The sequence below is a fragment of the Melanostigma gelatinosum genome (genome assembly GCF_949748355.1).
Source record: "Melanostigma gelatinosum genome assembly, chromosome: 6".
Classification (NCBI taxonomy): Eukaryota; Metazoa; Chordata; class Actinopteri; order Perciformes; family Zoarcidae; genus Melanostigma; species Melanostigma gelatinosum.
In genome coordinates, this window is record NC_136639.1 from 26,078,614 (window position 1) to 26,098,156 (window position 19,543).

The following is a 19,543-nucleotide window of genomic DNA, read 5'->3' on the forward strand; positions in this document are numbered from 1 at the left end:
ATAAACATACTTATAATGCGTTACAATCTGCTTCTAGCATTATATAAACATTCTTAAACGTTCATAATGCTGTATAACAATATTCTGAACAAATTATAAAGCAATGTATAATAACTTATATGGTCAAGTATCACCTAATGATCACCTAATGATGACAGTGTATTATAATTCCCATAGTTGTTATATGTTATTATTATTTCATAAATGCATTATAATCACTGTTACAATGTGATTGTCCTCTAGTCATTGTTTGTCCAAAGTAAAGTGAAAATTCAATGATATGTGTGTTATTCTTGCATAGATTTAAACTTAATGCATGAATAACCACTCAGACTAACTCACATTATAATACAGAATAAAAATATTATGTTGTTTACATCTATGGACATAATAATACACCATGATACATACAAAAAGATGGATAGAAATAATATTATGTTACGCCATTGACCTTAAAAGTCATTGTCAAATGTGTTATAATGTGTCATGATTATTGTAATAAAGCATTATGGATATTTATAAGTGCTTATAGCTTTAATTATACAGCGTTATTAGCAGATTGTAATGCATTGTAAGTATGTTGCCGATGCATTACAGACATGGGCATCCAACCCCATGTCATGTTCTTCCAACAGCAATTGAAAAAAGGTGTGGTGACGCTGACGATCCGAACCCGCCTGCGCAGTCCCACCCTGACCCCCTGTCCGACCCCCACCCTCCTCAGCCGCTCCAGCTCGCCCAACTCCAACACCAGCGGGGGGACTCCCGTCCCCTCGGGGGCTGAGGAGGCTGACGGCCACAAGGGCCCCGGTCCTGGTCCCAAAGACTGCATCATCATGGAGGTCACACTTCATAAAGGTTGGCTGACCTGACGGAGAACCCAGAGACAACCCTTGGTTTTCATTCCACTTCCTGTTTTGAGATATCCTGCAGGCGTCTTTTTCTGAAACCAAGATCAGAGTAAATTTGCAACTTGACACAAATAATTATTAATATTTTTATTTTTATTTTACATACATATTAGGGCTGTGTGTTGGCGTTACGAGAAATATGATTCAGGGCTTACGATTCCATATATGGCGATATATTGTGATTTTTTGTAATTTGAATTTATGAAAACTGTCATAGTATTAAGCAGTGTTTCCCAAACTTTTTCTTTCCAGGGACCCACTTATTCAAAACGACAGACCATCATGACCCAATTCACAATAGGTCTTAACGATAATTTGTGCGTAAATGAATGTTCCTGACCGTTCTATGGAAACCAGCCATTTAGAAAATACACGTTTGATAATTAACAACTTTATTTAATGCATGTTATTGATGTGTTACATGCTTGATGCATGAGACCCAATACGTGCATGTAGGGGGAGTTAACGGGCTCTTGTTTTTTTTCCTCTCATCAATAGAACAAAAAGAAAGTTTCATTCGAGTCCCTGTTATAAGTACCGTAGGCTCGAACAATACTAACACTCAGGCTCCCTCATGTGGCTCAAAGGGGAACTGCAGACGTACATTTTAAATGAAAAACTGGGAGAAATTCTGCTGATTTATTTGGCAGCCCAAATAAAATGTCCTGCAGCCCTCCTGTGGGTCCTGACCCAGTCTTTGGGAATGACCATACCAGCTGGCTCTGCATTTGATTCATCCTTGTCCCTGTAACATACAACATCATGACACTACTTTTTGTGTGATCTTTTGCATGTGAACTATCAATTACAAATCCATAGTGTTTTTTGAGAGTTGATGCAGTAACACAAAACGTAACATTGCAACACTCAAGTGTATCTATATTTTCTTCCACCTCTAACATTTATACTTCTTTTTGTTCCGTTCAGCTCAACCCAAAGGTGTTGAATGGGGTTCAGTCAAGTTCTCCCACACCAAACTGGGAAATCGTTTCTTTATTTATTTGAAACAGAGAAGGGACAAACATAAGCTGTTGGCAAAACGTTGCAAGGACATTATTTGTGTCGAATATCATTGTAGCATTAAGAGTTCCCTTCATTGGAACCAATGGGCTCAAACCAGGAAACATGGACCCGGACCAGAATGATACTAAAGCAACGGGACAGTATGTCCTCATACTTTTGTACACTATATCCTTGACTGCTTTGTGTCCGTACGAATGACATTTCTGGGCTAGCAGTCATGCTTTACAAGGAGGTCTTTTTTGCGGAACCTTCTGTTCTGTTAATGGATGTTTTCTCTGGTTTTTTAGAGCCCAGTGTTGGTCTCGGGATTGGAGTTTGCTGTCTGACCCTGGAGAACGCTGCTCCTGGCATCTACATCCATAGCCTGGCACTGGGATCTGTGGCCAAGATGGACAGCAGGCTTAGGTACAAAAATAAAACTCCAGGGTCATCTTTGAACTGGAAACTGAAATGCAAATGAGCAGCATACTTTCATATTAGCTCGTTGGTTTGAAAGTATCGAAGCCCCGAGGTGTTAAAAATTGGACTGGTGCTCCATTTTCTAAGTTTCATCTAAATAGTTTTCTCACCTGTGGTTTATTACTTAAAGGGACAATTCACCCCAAAAGTGACAAAAAACTATATTGTGTCCTTCCTGTAGTGCCATTTATCAATTGACATTGTATTGGTGAGAGGTGCCTTGTTTTGGAGATATCAGCCGTCGAGATGTCTGCCTTCTCGGCAATATAATGGAACTAGATGGCAATTGGGTTGCGGTGCTAAAAATACATTTGAAAACCTCAACAGCAATGTCTCGTTCCAGAAATTGTTAATACTTCTCAAGCTTACTCAGGATAGTCCAATGACCTTGTTGTGAGAAGGTTCATGGAGGAACTATTTTCTTTTTGCCATAGCTTTTTAGATTACATTACAAGAGAGGGCAGACATCTCTCAGGACGATATCTACACACGAGGCAACTCATTGTACTGTACTACAGGTAAGAGGACAAATGTGTATTTTTGATTTGAGGATGAACTGTCCCTTTAAGAATGATGAAAATACATATTTAAGGAACTTTTAAGGAAAATTCCACATTCTCAAGTCATAAATACGGGAGAGAAAACTATTTAGATCAGACTCGGAAAATGGAACACCAGAATCAGTTGCCTCTCAGGGCTTCCGTAGCAGATGTATTTATCCATAATTTGTCATGCATATAATGTTTCCATGTGATTGTACGTGGGTACGTTTGCTTTCCGTTCGGGTATGTACAAAGAGGTCTTTGACGGTGTTTTGCCGATGCCTGTGCTCCTCCGTGTAGTCGTGGGGATCAGATACTGGAGGTGGACTCGGTCAGTCTCCGTCATGCTGCTCTCAGCGAGGCCTATGCCATCCTCAGTGAATGTGGCCCTGGACCTGTCAGTCTCATTATCAGCAGGCACCCTAACCCCAAGGTAAGAGGATGAGTGTCTCTATTAATATAGATCTCTTTTAAGATATTCAACAGCCTGAACTCTTTTTCTATTCAAAAACACACCAGGAAGTGTCCCACAGGGAACTTGGAGCATGCCAAAGAAATCCGGTTGATACTAAAGAGTAAAGGGTAGATCATTCCCATTCACTTGCTGTAGGACTGTCAAAATGCAAACCGTGATGCAGTTGTTTGTGATGAGCTTGCTGCCGGTAGCTTTGTGAGCAAGGTGCATCCGTCATTCATGTTAACTATATTAGTTTGGATGTTGGTTTTGGTTTGCTAACAACAGGTTTGTTTGTAGCGGTCAATAGTCAATCACAAGATAATTTACTAAATGAACATCATGCTGTGTTGAAGAAGACTTGAAACTAGAGATTGAGACCATAAACTCATGTTTACAATGTTTACTGAGGTAATAAATCAAGAGAGAAGTAGAGTCATTTTCTCACAGACTTCAATACAACCAGAGGAGTCGCCCCCTGCTGGTCAGTAGAGAGAATGCAAGTTTAAGACACTTCCTGATAGGCTTCTTTCTCAGACCCGGAGGTTGACGCTTGTTTGACCGTTGATCTTCACAAGCCTTCCAGCTCCTGCTACTGAGAACCAGCCTCCCAGCAGGAAGCTGCCGCCACGCTTCATAGTGGGGGTGGTGGTACAATCATATTTAGTTTACGTTTGTTCGTTGGAATATTGATACTCATACATATGAAGGCATGCTTTCATTTTATGCCCTTTTTACATCTTTCATGATGTACATTTTTATTTAACATTGCATCTCATTGTCTTTTCTCAGGTATCGGAACAGGAGATGGATCACATCATAGCTCGATCCACACACCGCGACAAAATGAGCAAAAACAGACCTTCGTCTCACCCCCAAGGTCCGATATCGTTCCCTTTGTCGTCCATGTACTCCTGCTCTCCTGTCATTTTACAGGTGTTACAATACCAGCACCGCAGTTGAACTAAGTGCTAAAGGCAGTTAGCAACAGCCTGGCTCGGATGCTAACTGTCCCGGTTGTATGATGTGCAGGTGCGTCCTGTAAGAGCCCCTACCCAACGCTGAAGGACAGGCAGGGAGACGGCTCCCCGTCTCTCAGCTGGACCATGAAGAGATTCCTTGAGCCGGCCAGTAGAGTACGTTTGCATTCGACATGCATGTCTTACTTCTTCGTTCGTAGACACGGGTAGTGTGGTGTTAGTATTGATCTCGCTCTGTTTTTCATCTTCCTTCCCTTGATTTGTTCTTCTTTCATTTTGGCGTAGCAGGGGTCTCTGAGCTCAGAAACAGAGTTGTCTCAGTACTTCTCCCAGGACGTTTCCGGCCACTCCTTCTCCTCCGAGTCCGTGCTGATGGGCTCCAACAGCGACGAGGTGCTCCACCAGCGGAGCTGCAGCACTTCCATGGAGGACAACTCATCACGGCCACTTGGTAAAAAAACATTTCACCCATTTAAATACCATGGAGAGGTTTTTTCGGGTTAAACCATAGCTCTAGAGCAGGGGTGTCAAACTCATTTCCACTCTGGGCCACATCAGCATCACGGTCGCCCTCAAAGGGCCGGTTGTAAATGTAAGACTGTATAACTAACTTCTCCCTAACATATTGTTAAATAACTCTCTCTGCATTTGATGATTGTTTAGTCAAGTGTAAAAATATTGTACATGCAGTTATATAAATGAAAAATGATATTTAAACACATTTCTGTTATTATAACATAAATCATTTTAATTGAGGGTTAAGAAACCCACATGACTATCAAAGATCAAACTATTAAAGAAAATAACAAAGACAAATATCAAATACAAGTTATGACATTAACGTTGTTCAAAGCTGTTTGTGTCACCTCTCTGCATCACTAATGTTCCTCCCTGTCGTCGTCCTGTGCATGGCAGCTACATCCAAGAGCTGCTCACTGAGAGTCAGGTCTGATAAACATGGATAGATGATGTATCCGTGTTGTCTGTGCTTTCATCAACAGTTCATTACAAACACAAGTACCTGCTCGTCTCTTAGCTAGCTGTGTTGTTAGATTGCTGCTAGTTCATCAACTCGTCTGCGATGGTGTTTCTTCACAAACTGACATTTGTAAAAGTCTGTATCTGGTCAGAGCTCTGCTCACATACCTTCAGCATGCACTGGGCTGTAGCTGTGTAAATATATTCTGCTGTGATTGCAGTCTGCCTTTTAATTCTTGGACAATTTGATGTTTTTCTTGGAGGCTAAATTTAGCTCCGTGTTTGGTGTCAAAATTTCCGTCCGTCCAACGGGAATGCCTAAAGCAAATTTCCTCAAATTTGCCGCAAACATCCACTTTAACTCAAAGTTGAACTGATTAGAATGTGGCGGTCAAAGGTCACTGCGTCCTCACAAAACACGTTTTTGGCCATAACTCAATAACTCGTATGCTAGTTGTGAAAATGACACAAAAATGGTTGACATGGTAGAACGATTACATGGATTTAAACTGCAACTTGACTGGCTGGTGAAGGCATGCAAGTGTGAGGCGGTAATTGTAGTTTTGTACTGTTCCTCCCAATTGACCAGAAGTAAAAGGTCTATACTGAGGCTCTACAACATACGGAGGATGTTTCAGCAGCTTTTTGTAATTGTTTTCAATCAGAAGGTAGCATTTTGGGCTTTTGCGTAGTTGAACGTACGCTATATGTGCCTCGTGTGTTCCGTCAAGACGGAAGATATCGAGTGTTAAGCACTGCCTCTGGCGGTCAGTAAGGATGAAATAGAACCCCATCCGGGAGACGGCCCATAGTGTAAAAAAAGTTTTAATGCATTGTGACACCATCACCAGATCTTCCTCTTTGTCTGTTTTTATTTGGCAACGAAAATGACTTATTCTCAGCATTCACCCCTTCTCTAACAGAAGTGGAGAGTGGCCCCGTGCTCAGCGCTTCGCAAGACAAGACCCCCGTTCCCCCCAATCCCCGCGGGGAGGCAGTTTGCCAGCCCGTCGCCGTCTCTAGCCCCGCCTCCGTGCGAAGCCCGCTTCTCCGCCAGCGACGGCTGATGTGCTTTGAGGACGAGCTCAGCGACGAGGAGGACGGCCACGCCAGGAACACCGGGCTCCTCCGCAGGCCAACAAAACCGGACTCTGTTAACTTCAGCGGTGCCCAAGCATCCGAAATTCCCAAATGTGATTCAGCAGTTGTGAGTGCTACATCGTCGTTGGATATAAATGGAAACAGTGAAGACGGGGATTTGCAGAGGTGCGGAAGCCATGATGGGAAAACACCACTCTGTGGTAGTTTCTCACAGTGTGAGGAAGGTATTGCCAATAAGTCAGAGTCACCGGCTTCCGAGTCGCCCCTCATGGCCATCCGCAAAGCAGGGGGGGCAAGAGGTTTGGACTCCGGGCCCAGCAATTTGGCCATCAATAGTGATAACTCCACAAATCCAGAGGACGGACAGTTGGAGTCGAAGCGCTCGCCCAAGCTCGAGCATAAAGCAGTGACGCGGGTCAAAAGTATGATGAGCATCGAAGCGCCAAACTTGCCCCAGCAGCAGAAGTCCAGAGCAGAGGATGAGTCCTCTCCAGTCTTGGGCCCGTCCCAGCCCCCTTCCCAAGCCACCCAGTGTGGAAGAAACCCCAAGATCGGCGGTGGCTCGGTACCCCATCAGCTCTGCAAAAAGGGAGATGCCAGTGAGCTTGTGGGTGTCTGCACCATCGACGCCGTGACGCTGCGGAGAAGCGAGGACGAGTCGTTCGGCCTCGACCTGGAGATCATGTCATCCCCTCTGAAAGTCGTCGTCGTTGGGCTAATGCCTGGAGGTGCAGCAGAAAGGGTAAGTGTGACTGGTCTCATCTTCATACCGCTCCAATGTTAGTGAATGGATGCTGCCGGCTTTACGCCAAACTTCGCTGTTTGAATTATTTCAAGATTATTCCAAATAATTTGACATATAATCGTATTTTCTTTGCCAGAGCACTGGTGGTTCTGTCGCTCAGTCACAAGCTGAGTTTGATCTCTTTTGCTTCATCGTGCACCCAGGAAACAACGGGAAACCTGTGTCCTGGAGATGAGATTGTCAAAATTGGGGAAACGTCGGTGCGCTCCTCTACTTACCAGGAAATCTGTGAGCTCATGCACAGTCTTCCCATTACACTGGCCTTGGAAATTAAGAGACCGGTTTCAGGTAAGACCTCGTTTTTAGGATCACTTTTTTCTGGAGGTTATAGGTCATCCAGCGTCAGTGTGCTACTGTTGTGCTTTCACCTCAGGACTCCACATTTAGTTTTTTTAAGCAGCTTTAAGTTGCTGATGCAGAGACAGAGGTAAGAAAGGTAGGAAAGTCCATCTTGTCCAAATGCACTTCTTCAGCCAATCAGTAGTGGCCGCACACACCAAACATAAGATTCTGGAATAATTCAACCTGGCGTATTTCCTGATGAGTGAATCCGGCGAGATTCTTGGAAATTAGAACTTTCCAAAAAAACAACAACCCATGATTTTACATGAATCATCAACGCTCGTCTCTTAGTCCGTGAGAAAGTAAACACAGGAAGTAGCATCTCAGAATAACCACGTGGGACAACTGCATAAGGATCTACATTAACCCGGATGTTGATCCCTGTGGAGTTCACCGTAGTGCTGCTTTCGGTCGGACTCAAAGACAAGCGTTTGAAATATTTCCCGTAAAAATTGTGTGTATTTGAAAAGCTGTCGGAGGCTCATTCAGCTCGTCCACCAGGTTGAAATATACCGGATCTTTTCTTGACATCGGCCATATTCTAGTAGAATTCTACTGTTAACTTTGCGATCTTTTTGAGTCAAGAAACTGATATCTTTGTAAAATGTCACCACACAGTAATATTAACTCCTGTGCATTGTTTTGGCATCTGCTCAGCCTTTAAACTCATGACTTTATCAATGAAAGTGGGATCGACCCTTAAGTCCAAGCGTTCTAGCTGATGGATGGATTTTAATTTCAATCTTTTCTTACTCTTTCGCTCAACGTTCACCTGATGTGGTGGTGTATATTATATATGTATTATATGTGTATTACGCTTCTTCACATTAGTGTTTACGAGCAGTAGTACCAGAATGCCTCTCAGTTTGCCTTTCAATAGAGCACCATTTCTGTCCCTTTTATGCCGACTTAAGCTGTAGGATCAACCCTCCCTCACTTACTTCCCCAAAGCAACCTGCAAGCATCTGGCTTTCTATCCATGGTGACTATCTCATACAGTATATTTTTACCTTTTAGTAGCAGTACTATATTTACCCTGTAGCCTAACTCCCTGAATGCCTGAATTGACAAATGAGACTTGTATAGTACAGTAGTGTTAACCTTAGTTTAGTGGAGCGGAGACATTGCTGTGGATCACTGTTTCTTGGTCACCAAAAGAGTTTTGTTACCAAATTACTTCAGAGGGAGGTGCTTTTTATTAGATCACAATCTTTTTGTACATTTTCGGACATCGGATTGCCGTGGAAGGGTTGCATTTAATGTATTAGGGATTCAATTACCGATTTATGTGATAAAAGAAATAAAAATCAATCCCCTGACTTTAATTTTTCAAGTTTAGGACATCTGTAAATGTTTAATTCTGTAGGTGGTGACCAGATGATTCCTTTCATCCTCTTTACATCTTCCTCAATCTTGATCTGTTAAGAGACAGCAACAGAATACATACTCATGTGACACCCTGCAACAACCACAGCAATGTCTCTAAAGTTGTTCTGATACCGAGACCAGAATAGGAAATGCCTCCGATAGAGCCTAAAATGCTGGATAGGGCACCGATCCAATATCACGTTCGATAACATTTATCAACTCATCTACGCACCATGGGAACACGACTCGATGCATAAATCCTCCCCGATCGGTACTGCAGATGTGCAACTCTCAACAGAGATGAGAAAGAAACGAGATGACTCACTCGTTAGCTACTTCCATCATCAGTCTCAGAAAAAACTACAGCTGCGTCACAAATCCATGATGATGATGGCGCACAGTACCGATCGGGCAGATGCTGGCTGAGAGTGTAATGTTAGCCCAAAGGAAGCAGAGTGTCAACAATCTGGCAATATTCTAGATTATACAAGAAAGTTCGATGGCATTCATTCATTCAGCCATACAGGTTTAGTAGTATACATTGATTCAAATGTATATATATCTCTGTGTATATTTATATGCATATATCCTGTTCTTGGTATGTCTGGGTATATTTATATGTATATATACTGTTATTGGATCGGTACTCTGCATCGAAATCGGTATCAGCAATGAAAAAATGGTATCTGAACATCTCTAGTCCCTACATTTTCTGAATTAATCAATCAATACATTTCTGTCTACCCAACCATAGACATTCACACAACGACTTTTAGTCTTTGCTGACGTAATCTAACGCCTCTGATGCAACGTGTAGTATGTAGTTTCTGTGTTCTACAATATGCTTGCAGGCCTGTAATTGGATAGTTCAATGACCCATCAGGTATTGTTTAGAATGACAATTTCAATTACATAATCATTTAAATAACTTTTCTTTGTTATAATAAGTCTCTGATTCTCAGGAAAGCAATATGTTATGCCAAAGCTGTCATATTTGAGGTATTTCTACTGGTGAATTTTGTTGTTTTTCTTTTTTAGAAATATGAATCTGTTTAGAATTTTTTTAAATTGCAATCAGCCCTCTCTCTGACCCTTCTGTTGCTTCCGTTTCAGATATTTTAAGTTTGCCTCATTATTATCAAGGTACCTCCCAGACCTTATGGCCTGTTCCGAGACTTTGGTAAACTGATTCATCATGATGACGTTCAAATTAAAATACATTTTTCCTGACTAACCTGGAGTTGAAACACAACTATGTAACTGGTACAGAAAAAAGAGTGTTTTGGGGATTCTAAATGCTCTGCATATTGCAGTGAAAGACTTGCTCTCACACAACACCAGAAAACATCCAGATGGACAAAACCATCAGCCTGGACATTCTTCTTAAGTTATTTTATTTCATTATTTAACTTCACTGTGTTGCAAGATAAAAGAACATTGTTAGTTTTTCAGGAGTGTGTCTTTTTGTAGCCCGGCTGTGTGTGTGAAAGGGTGAATGAGAGGCCAAGTGTACAGCGCTTTTCCATTTACCATTTTGACAAAACCTTCATATATTCTAATTCGCACAGGCTCCGCCCTCTACTGGACTCTGTGAGTAATATTCTCCCCCACTGGGCATAAGCTGGCCAATCAGCACATGCCTCACCGAACATGTGAACCCCACGGTATATAAAGCAGCACACAACACTGTGTGCCATCCTTTTTCTCTTCAGCGAACGGCGATTTGCCCTCTGGCATGAGACAGCTACGCTCCTGTGCTTTCTGAAGGACCAGGGAATGGTATGTGCAGGGTGTGTACTGCTTGTATTATGACCCCTGTAGGCTTAGGCCATGCCTCACTTCATTTGCGGACTACCTGTGTTGACTCTGGCCCCCTACTTCTCTGCTGTTGCAGCCTGGGTTATAAAGAAGTAGGTGGGCTGCGGCAAATAACCCGTAGCCAGTCAGCCTGATGTACTGGGGGGTCCGCACATATTCGGATAGGCATGTCCTGATTAACCGGCTACACGTATGCAAATTTAGAGTAGACAAATGCTTCTTTGTGATTGGAGTAGAGTATTACCCATAGAGTCCGGTAGAGGGCTCTGCCTGTGCTGATAGAACTAGGGTTAAACCCTAACCTTCGTTACTTCAAATGATTAACTCAGCGCTTCTCATTCAGTCCTAACGAAACAGCTTACCTTTTATTTTTGGTCCCAGCTGTAGATCGACTGTCCAGTTTGATAATGTCATCAGGGAGCAGTGACGGAGCCACTACACTGAACCCACCCAGATCTGTTCAGGACACATCTGATGAAGAACAAGTAATAGGTGCAAATTCGAGAAATTTCAACCACACAACCCAAACAGACTTTCAATTACCCATCACCAATATAGATGATATTTTATCAGAAGTAAGCCTCTGCAGTGTTACACATACACACAATCAATCCCCCGACAAAACATTGTCTCATGAGCCTGTATCCTGCCATTCAAGCCAGCATAGAGTAACCCAGTGTGAGAAAGCTTGCATTCAGGTTCCAGTACAGTCCGATCCCCTGGACTGTTTCATCTCGGATGCAGGAAAAGAAAAAGGTGCCGTGCCCACTATGGAGACAAACAGCTCTGCTGTTTTCAATGGATCACATCCCCAAAGGCCTGATGCTGGTTCTAAGTCTATGTACCCCATAGGAGATGACAGTGACTCAAACAGTAACTCCTCCAGTGACAGCAGTGTACTGGTCAATACGATGGCCGGCAGTGGTGGTAGTTTTCATGAGCCGTCAGATGAGGAGGAGGTGGAGTTCTGTTTGTGTGATGCCAAGCAACCTGCTGCTGGTGAAGTCTCTCATTTAAGCCAGTCACCGAATGAGTCCCCATCTTTTCAGCATGCCAGCAGTCAAAACACAATCCTTGATGAGACCTCGCAGCTCTCCGCTGATGTCTTACTGACAAACAATGAAGACTCTGTTACAACAACACAACAGTCGCAGCTATCTCATTTATTAGGGGTCTCCTCTCCAGTGCAGCCATGCCAATCTTCCAACAGTACAATACCTGGGAATTCTTTACAGTGCCACACTGATAGTGCCATTGAACCCTGTGACAAAGTTAAAGCATGTGTGACATCCAGTCCCCAAAGCACTTGCAGCAGCCCCTATCCACCAAATACCCACAGTGCCACTAAGGGTACTACGACTACAAATTTGCATGCAGATGCCTCGCTAACCTCAGCTTTATTGAGGCACTTGAACACACAAACTCCCCATTTACCTTCAATGGAGACAGAGACCGCAGGTTCAAGCATCGGCCGATCGGATACGAGAGTGTCAGCGTCAATGACAAGCAAAGAAAAAGCCTTGGAGTATAGAAGTAATTTAAACCCCCAAGCTATCTCCGTGCTTAAGAAGAACTCTGGGCTAAAACTTCTTGATAGTATAGACTGTCCCGTGTGGAGTAGTAACTTCAAACTCCAGGTTGAATCTCAAATCAGACCAAACACTAATGCTCCCAAATTGAAGGGCCTTAGTATTAAAAGTAACAACAAACCAAAGGAGGAGCTGACCGGCAGGGAAAGTCCAGTATCCTTAAACACCAAGGCTTCCTTGAACCAGTCACCAAAATCCACATCAACGGCAACCACGTCCAGCTCTTTGAAGACCAATACCCAATGCCTTGATTGGCCCAAAGTAAGTGACAGACTGCAAGCTACAGCTGAGCACGGGCCTTCAGGTAGCACACCACAAACAGTGCAACTGGCCAAAGAGATCCATTTAAGCTCCAAAGCGCCAGGCAAATCACAGAGCCAATCCCACACCACTGCCACTCAGAGAACATTTATAGAAGTTCGACTGTCTTCCTTTTCTGGTTCTTCACCAGCAGTTATGGCACACAAAGAAACCGTAAATTCAGAAGAATCTAAACCCACTCAAAGAGGCACAGATTCAGGATTAGCCCCCATGCTGTCTCGTGCCAACTCCACGGTAGAAAAAACAAACGTCACGGTCAGTAACACAGTGTTTAATTCCCTGGGTTCTGCTAAAGAAACTGATTCAACCACAAGTAATGGCTCAAAACCCAGCACTATTGTAGAGACAAGTGAGACCCTAAAGTCCAGCACGTCCAGACTGTACATAAAGACGATGGAAAGGCGAAGCCTCACCACAGACACCTCCTTGTCAGCAGGCTACAATCCTTTCTCTGTCCGACACAAGATAAAGTCCTTTGAAAACCTGGCTAACTTTGACAAACCGGTGGCTAAAAGCAGTGACATTCAGTCTTACGCTCTGGCGTATAGAGCCTCGCTTAACCAAAGGATCGCCAGTTACATGGGCTTGGTCAATTCTATCGACTGCCGGGCACGGCAAAGGAGTTTGAGTTCTTATGTGGAGAATCTGATCCCCACCGTGCCCTGCTCACCTCTCCTCCGTAAATCTCCATCCAGCATTACACTGATCAACCTTGGGCTCCCACGTTCGAGCTACAACGCAGCTCCCCCGATGGAAGGCGGTCCCGAGTCTCGCGGTCTCAAAGCTCCAGATTGGACGGCACCACAGACCCCTCAGGTGCTGCGCAGGAAACACGACAAACTTCCCCGCAGCAGGTTGCGGCAGCTCAGGGCTCTCAGCATGCCTGAATTGGAAAAACTATGCACCGAGGACTTTACCAGAGACCACGGTACGACCGCGGATACAACTGAGCCTGGCAGCCATGCCACCATACTCAAGAAAGCTACAGCGACTAAGAGTTTTCCACCTTCTGCAATCCTGACAAAAGCTGATGTGAACAGGGACAGCGGAGGTGATGTTGGATCCACTGAAGAGACTCCTCGGGGAACCCCAGGAACCCACGGACAACAGCCTGGCTGGGCAATCAGGTGGGGGAGTTCAATCATTTGATTTGTTGAGTTGAACCTTTATTAAACCAGATGAAAACAACTGAGATAAGAAATCTCTTTCACAATGGTGACATTGCCAATAAGGCATCAATGTTACAGTTCAAGTACACGTCGCTTTCATATATACAATAAAGTACATAATACTTTACAGAGTAAGAATGAATGTCCATGTATGAATGAATGAATGAAATGTATTTATAGAGCGCTTTTCACAGACATAACATCACAAAGTGCTTAACAGAGCAGAAATTTAAAAGCATTAAAAACACACTGTGACCCTAGGGTCAATAAATGACATACACAGAGAAAAATAAAAAATTGATAAATAAAAAATAATTAAATAAAAATTTAAAACATATTTTAAGAGCAGGTCTAGGACATGGGTTTTTACTCCTAAAAAGGTGGGTTTTGAGCTGTTTTTTAAAAGTCTGTATCCAAAGAAGAGGTTGAATATACACAGATGTATAACACACACACAGACCAAGGGCCACAATAATAGAGACAACACTGATTGATCTCATGATTAGCATTTGTAAGGAATATATTGTAGAAATAATGGTAAATTGAAAAAATTACATTTTCTTGGCCAATATTAGCCAAACCTGACAACATTTTTTCCAATAAAACTAGAAATTGATAATTTACTTTCTTGTGTTTCTTTGTATTAAAATTGTGTTTGATGTTGTTTGAAATTGTAATCGGGGAAACAACTCATTGGCTCCTTTTGTCTGCAGTTTAAAGGTGCTGGCTTCTTCTCCCGTGAGTCAGCGTAAGCTGCAAACCCTGCTCTCCGCCCCGACGCTTCAGTCGTACGTGTCGGCCCTGCTTCAGGAGGCCGAGGCCCTCTCAGAGGTGACGCCATACTTTTAGAACTTCCACATTTCGTAGACTAGCCTGTGTCAGTCCTACTTTCTGTATACATTTGTTTGTCACATTGACTCTGCGTCTGAACTCGCTGCAGGTCAACGGTAATACTCACCTCGTAGTCCTGAGCAAAGAGGAAGGCTCGGGGCTTGGCTTTAGTGTTGCTGGTGGAGTCGATCTTGAGCAGAAGGCAATAACTGTAAGTACAGTGTGTTCCAATGCAGTACAAGCTGCCATCGTCTCTTTTGATACTACCACTGGGGGGTAAAAAAGTCGGGAATGTTCTCATACTGTAGGAGGAGTCTTTCTGTCTCTGCTGTGCTCAGGTTTGTCTTGAGAAAAATATCTTGATGAGGTGTGTTAGTTTGTTTTGACCCCCGTTAGATACTGTCACAGCACAGCAGTTACTCTTCCTGGGGACCACATAATGTATTTACAATATTTCAATGTAAAAACACATGACATCCATACAACAATAGTAACGACAAACACCGAGCCGAAAAACAAAACGTATTTGACCCATCAGTAAGCCCCGCCTTCCACTGCTACTCCGTGTTACCATGGAGCCCACACTGTCACTAAGTGTACTGCCTGAATAAATATTATACATGTTTGGGATAAACAAAGAAGGATCTACAATATGCATTTGAAGGATATATCAGGATGTCAAAGTGATTCATCCGTGAAAACTCATCAAAAAGATAAAGATAGAAGCTGAGGCCTACGGGTCACAGTGTGAATGTGAAACATCACCTGGTGATCAAGTCAGAAGACCATTTAATTAAGGACCAACAGTGTTCCTTTAAAGCCAGGTAGCTTACGCAAGCTAATGATGTGCTAATGTACTGTGCTAATGTTAGCCACACAGATTTTTATGGAGAAACGTAATGTTTTGATTCATTTGAATGTTTTGATTTATATGAAAAGTGCTATACAAATAAAGATTATTATTATAATATTAATGCTATAATCTTTAACTTTGTGTTCAGGTCCATCGGGTCTTCACCAAAGGGACAGCGAGCCTCGAGGGCACAATCCAGAGAGGCGACTGCATTTTATCCATAAACGGCAGCAGTCTGGGGGGGAAAAGCCACGGAGAGGTGGTCTCCTGCCTCCATCAAGCCAGGCTGTCCAGTCAGTCCTTAGTAGTCATCTGGAGGGACGAGGACAGTGGAATGGGCCCCTCTGACACACATGACTCGGCCGGCCGGCCAAAGAGGACGTGTTCCGCCAGGAAGACGTCCTCGGGCGTTGGAGCAGGTAAGGCTTCTGTGACGCACGTCTCCATGAGGGTAAAGTAGTTCCTCCCCTCCTTCACTGTTTCCATATTATGTTTAACCTCATCAACCTTAATTATTTACCTTCCAGTGGTGGGTGTGGGTCCAGACGGTGCTTTAACGGTGGAGCTCCACAAGTCCTCTGCCGGCCTGGGTTTCAGTCTGGAAGGGGGGAAGTCCTCGTCCCACGGAGACACGCCTCTCATTGTGAAACGCATCTTTAAAGGTGACCCGGTTTTCTATAAGTCTCTCAGAAAAGTCCATGTTAAAGCTCAATACTCGTTTCATTTGGTCATCCTTAAACACATGTGAGTATAGTGTCATGGCACAGGTAGTACTGGTAAAATGATTTGTTATTTAGTCTTGGGTGTGTGCGTGATCAGACTTACTTCGAGCTGAGAGGAATCAGGCGGTGCATCTTTAACTTGAGTCGCTGTACTTCTACAATAGGAGGCGCCGCAGAGCTGTCCGGGTTCATCAAAGTTGGCGATGAAGTTCTGTCCATCAACGGCTGTTCTCTGGAGGGCCTCATGCACCACGATGCCTGGAAACTCATCAAAGCCACTGACGAAGGGCCCAACCACCTCCTCATCCGCAAGCCGAGGATCCTGACTGTAATGAACAAGGAAGCAGGAAGCTCCTGAGACGGAGCAATGTGAAACAGCCCTCTGATACAGGCTGTGGACGAGCTGGAGCAATTTCCAGCTTTTTCCAGCTTTTCGAATGGACTTCATTTGACATTTTGTGTTTTGTCTCGTTACATGTGTTTGTACGTAGAAATAGGCCACATTGGATGGACCACCAACTATTGTGGTGGACATTGCTGAATCGTGATTTACTTCGGATGGGAGGTGCAGTTTGTTTACAATAGATTCACTTTGGAATACTAAAGAAAGCTTTTCTTTTTTAAATAAAGTCAGTATGTGAAAATATCCATGGCAGGTTGTGGTTATACCGTTCATGCTAACTCGAACATCTTTGAACTCTCTGCTTCGGAAATGTAACTGTCTTACAAACAATTGGATGTCCTCAACAACATTTCAAACCTTTAACTCTGTTTCTCTACTTACAAAGACTTAGAGAATGTGGATGTATAGGATTGCAAATATCAACATTCACATTGATAGATTGAAAAGGAATGTTTTATCTATGTTTCAATTTTTACTCAATCCAAGCGATTTTATGAGAGAATGTGTCTTACATTGGTTAAAGCTCATCCTTCTTACACTTAAGCACACACTGAACATGTTAATCCTCTGGAACTACTTTCTCCACATGAGGCTTTTAACTCTATCATCGCATCATTATATTTCTAATAAACAGCAGGTTGAACACAATATCAGCCATGTTACAGCAGACCACACACCTTCTGAAATGGTTACAATGACAGTGTGCAAGTGTAAGAGATGACCACCTGATGTCAGTAAAAGCACACAAACGGGTGAGGAACCACTGAGCTTCTGAACTTCAGTGTGTTACTGTTCCTGCAGTGGAACCAGCACGCCTGCTTTTAAATGTTACAGTTTTTAATGTTCACAAACTAAAGAACAACTGTCATTGCTTCAACACAGAATGCACTCACGATGTCTTTCGAAATCCATGAAGGTGTTTCTCACTCAAAGTCGACCACCACCAAAGCTCTGTGTATTGTACCTCAGTTCTGCACATGATTACATGCTATTTAAAAAAAAGAACGTAAATAACACTGCAACATTCTACATTCTATATCTACATAGAAATAATTAAAAAAAAGAAAACTCCTAATTGGGCCAAACAACACTGTGCGCCTATTTTCATTCCTCCATGACGTCCATTGAAAGACTTGTGGCAGGTGAGGAGAGTCAGATTCCAGTGGTTTGCAGCTCATCCCAGGATGGTGTCACTACCATTCCTCAACCCCACGGAGAAAAATGATGTCCCCTCGTGTCGGTGGAAAGTTTAATGCTGGACGCCTGGACATTGCCAGGGATCTCACATATTAGCGGCCATAACAAGAAAAGAAATGTTGGGCGTTTTTATGTGCTGGATGACCATAAAGGTCATCAATTATCAAAATTGAAGTAATTGATTCTTAAGTGACAACTTGTTTCACCTCAATTATTAATTCTGATACTGAAAGTATAACACAAAGCAAATGATGACCATAACAATTAAAAATAATGATTAAAAAGTATATGTCGAGTATGTGCTTCCCATGTGCTGCGTATAACTGGTTTTCCATCAAAACGTTGGAACCTGGCTGCAGGGATCATCGCCAATCCAGACACAAGAGACATCAACGAGGTCTAACACTGACCAGGTCTGGTTCACGGTCGGCGTTCCAGTTCACCCCAAAGGTTGTCAGATGGTGGTTGAAGTCTGGGCTCTGTCTAGTTCTTCCACACCAAAGTGGGAACGATATTTCTCTGCGGAGCTGCTGATCTACTTTGGGCCATATAGTGTTCATGCACACTGCACTAAATATCAAAACGATGTAGTCATTATGCCAAAAACAAGAAAATGAGTGGCCCCCGTCTGCACGGAGGCATGTAAAACACAGACGGAGCCCTAAACCCGCGGCTGAAAGATGCCGTTACGCGACAAGGTGTTGAGTTCAGCTTTAACGACCACAATTTGCTCAATCATTTTGGACACTTTGTGTAAAGATAGCACAGAACTGAGCTTCGCATGCAGCAGCATAACGATTTGCCTTTTTTACATGTGATGAGTTGAATGATTTTTAAAGTGTAATGAGAGCGGTGGAAAACATTGGGCACGCAGGTCAACAAATTCCACTTGGCTCGCCAGCAAACAAAAAAATGTGTCTTCTGCGGGGCTCGGTGGGTGAGTCATTAGTGACACATGCTAATGAGCCATGATAAGTGCGAGTGCTGCTGCTCGGGCAGGGAGGGAGGTTGAGCTGTGGATAATGTTAGTTTTGTCATTGTGGAACTGCACAGGGGTCAGTCACTGTTTGAACCTCTGTGCTGCGGAGACACATCGCTGTGTTTTGCGAGTACTGCCGGCACAAGACTAACAAAGTTGATTTACTTACTCTGAATACTCCGAAAACTCAAGACAACCCAATGCATTGTTGTAGATTCAAACCGCGAGAGAACAATTTGCAAAGTTCAAGTTAGCTCCGCTCTACGCTGAAAAGACTTAAAGCTGCGTGAAGGGATTTTCTGGCCGCTTGGGGGCAGCATAACAAGTTGTTGTTGTGAGCAAACAGTTTGCCTATTTCAGCGTCCAGCAGACTGCCGTTCATTTGGAGTTGTATTCGTGTGCACTGTATAAATGCAGAAGGCCAATATTCACTCTCCTTTTAGCTATTTTGTTGTATCTGTTTTTGGTCTCCACCAACTCCTGAGAAGAATATCTGGCTCATTAGCTGCTAAATGCTCCATGCTTGGAGAAAGATTTCTCCAAAGCACCTTCATCATTGGACATAAAAACAGCCCGTTCTCATTTCCAGGGCGTCAAATATTTTGATACGCGCCTTGGCGTCTGACTAAGTGGTTTTGTTGCCTGAACCGAAGCAAATGTTTTTGTGTTAATACACAGTGTTAACCACATGTTTACTG

At 43.3% G+C, this 19,543-nt stretch overlaps 1 protein-coding gene across 1 annotated transcript in view; it reads left to right on the forward strand.

Annotated features, from left to right (window-relative positions):
* pdzd2 (PDZ domain containing 2) overlaps positions 1-16,861 on the forward strand; it is a gene marked incomplete at its 5' end in the record, with an annotated part of 38,120 nt that extends 21,259 nt beyond the window's left edge. The window contains 14 exons of the mRNA XM_079270605.1: positions 636-858; positions 2,222-2,339; positions 3,236-3,368; positions 4,182-4,269; positions 4,422-4,525; positions 4,655-4,820; positions 6,250-7,190; positions 7,397-7,541; positions 11,163-13,818; positions 14,574-14,691; positions 14,801-14,902; positions 15,693-15,963; positions 16,072-16,206; positions 16,431-16,861. Coding sequence (XP_079126731.1) covers positions 636-858; positions 2,222-2,339; positions 3,236-3,368; positions 4,182-4,269; positions 4,422-4,525; positions 4,655-4,820; positions 6,250-7,190; positions 7,397-7,541; positions 11,163-13,818; positions 14,574-14,691; positions 14,801-14,902; positions 15,693-15,963; positions 16,072-16,206; positions 16,431-16,624 — 5,394 coding nt within the window. The 3' untranslated portion in view covers positions 16,625-16,861. The remainder of the gene's footprint in view (positions 1-635; positions 859-2,221; positions 2,340-3,235; positions 3,369-4,181; positions 4,270-4,421; positions 4,526-4,654; positions 4,821-6,249; positions 7,191-7,396; positions 7,542-11,162; positions 13,819-14,573; positions 14,692-14,800; positions 14,903-15,692; positions 15,964-16,071; positions 16,207-16,430) is intronic.
* Between the last annotated feature and the right edge of the window lie 2,682 nt (positions 16,862-19,543).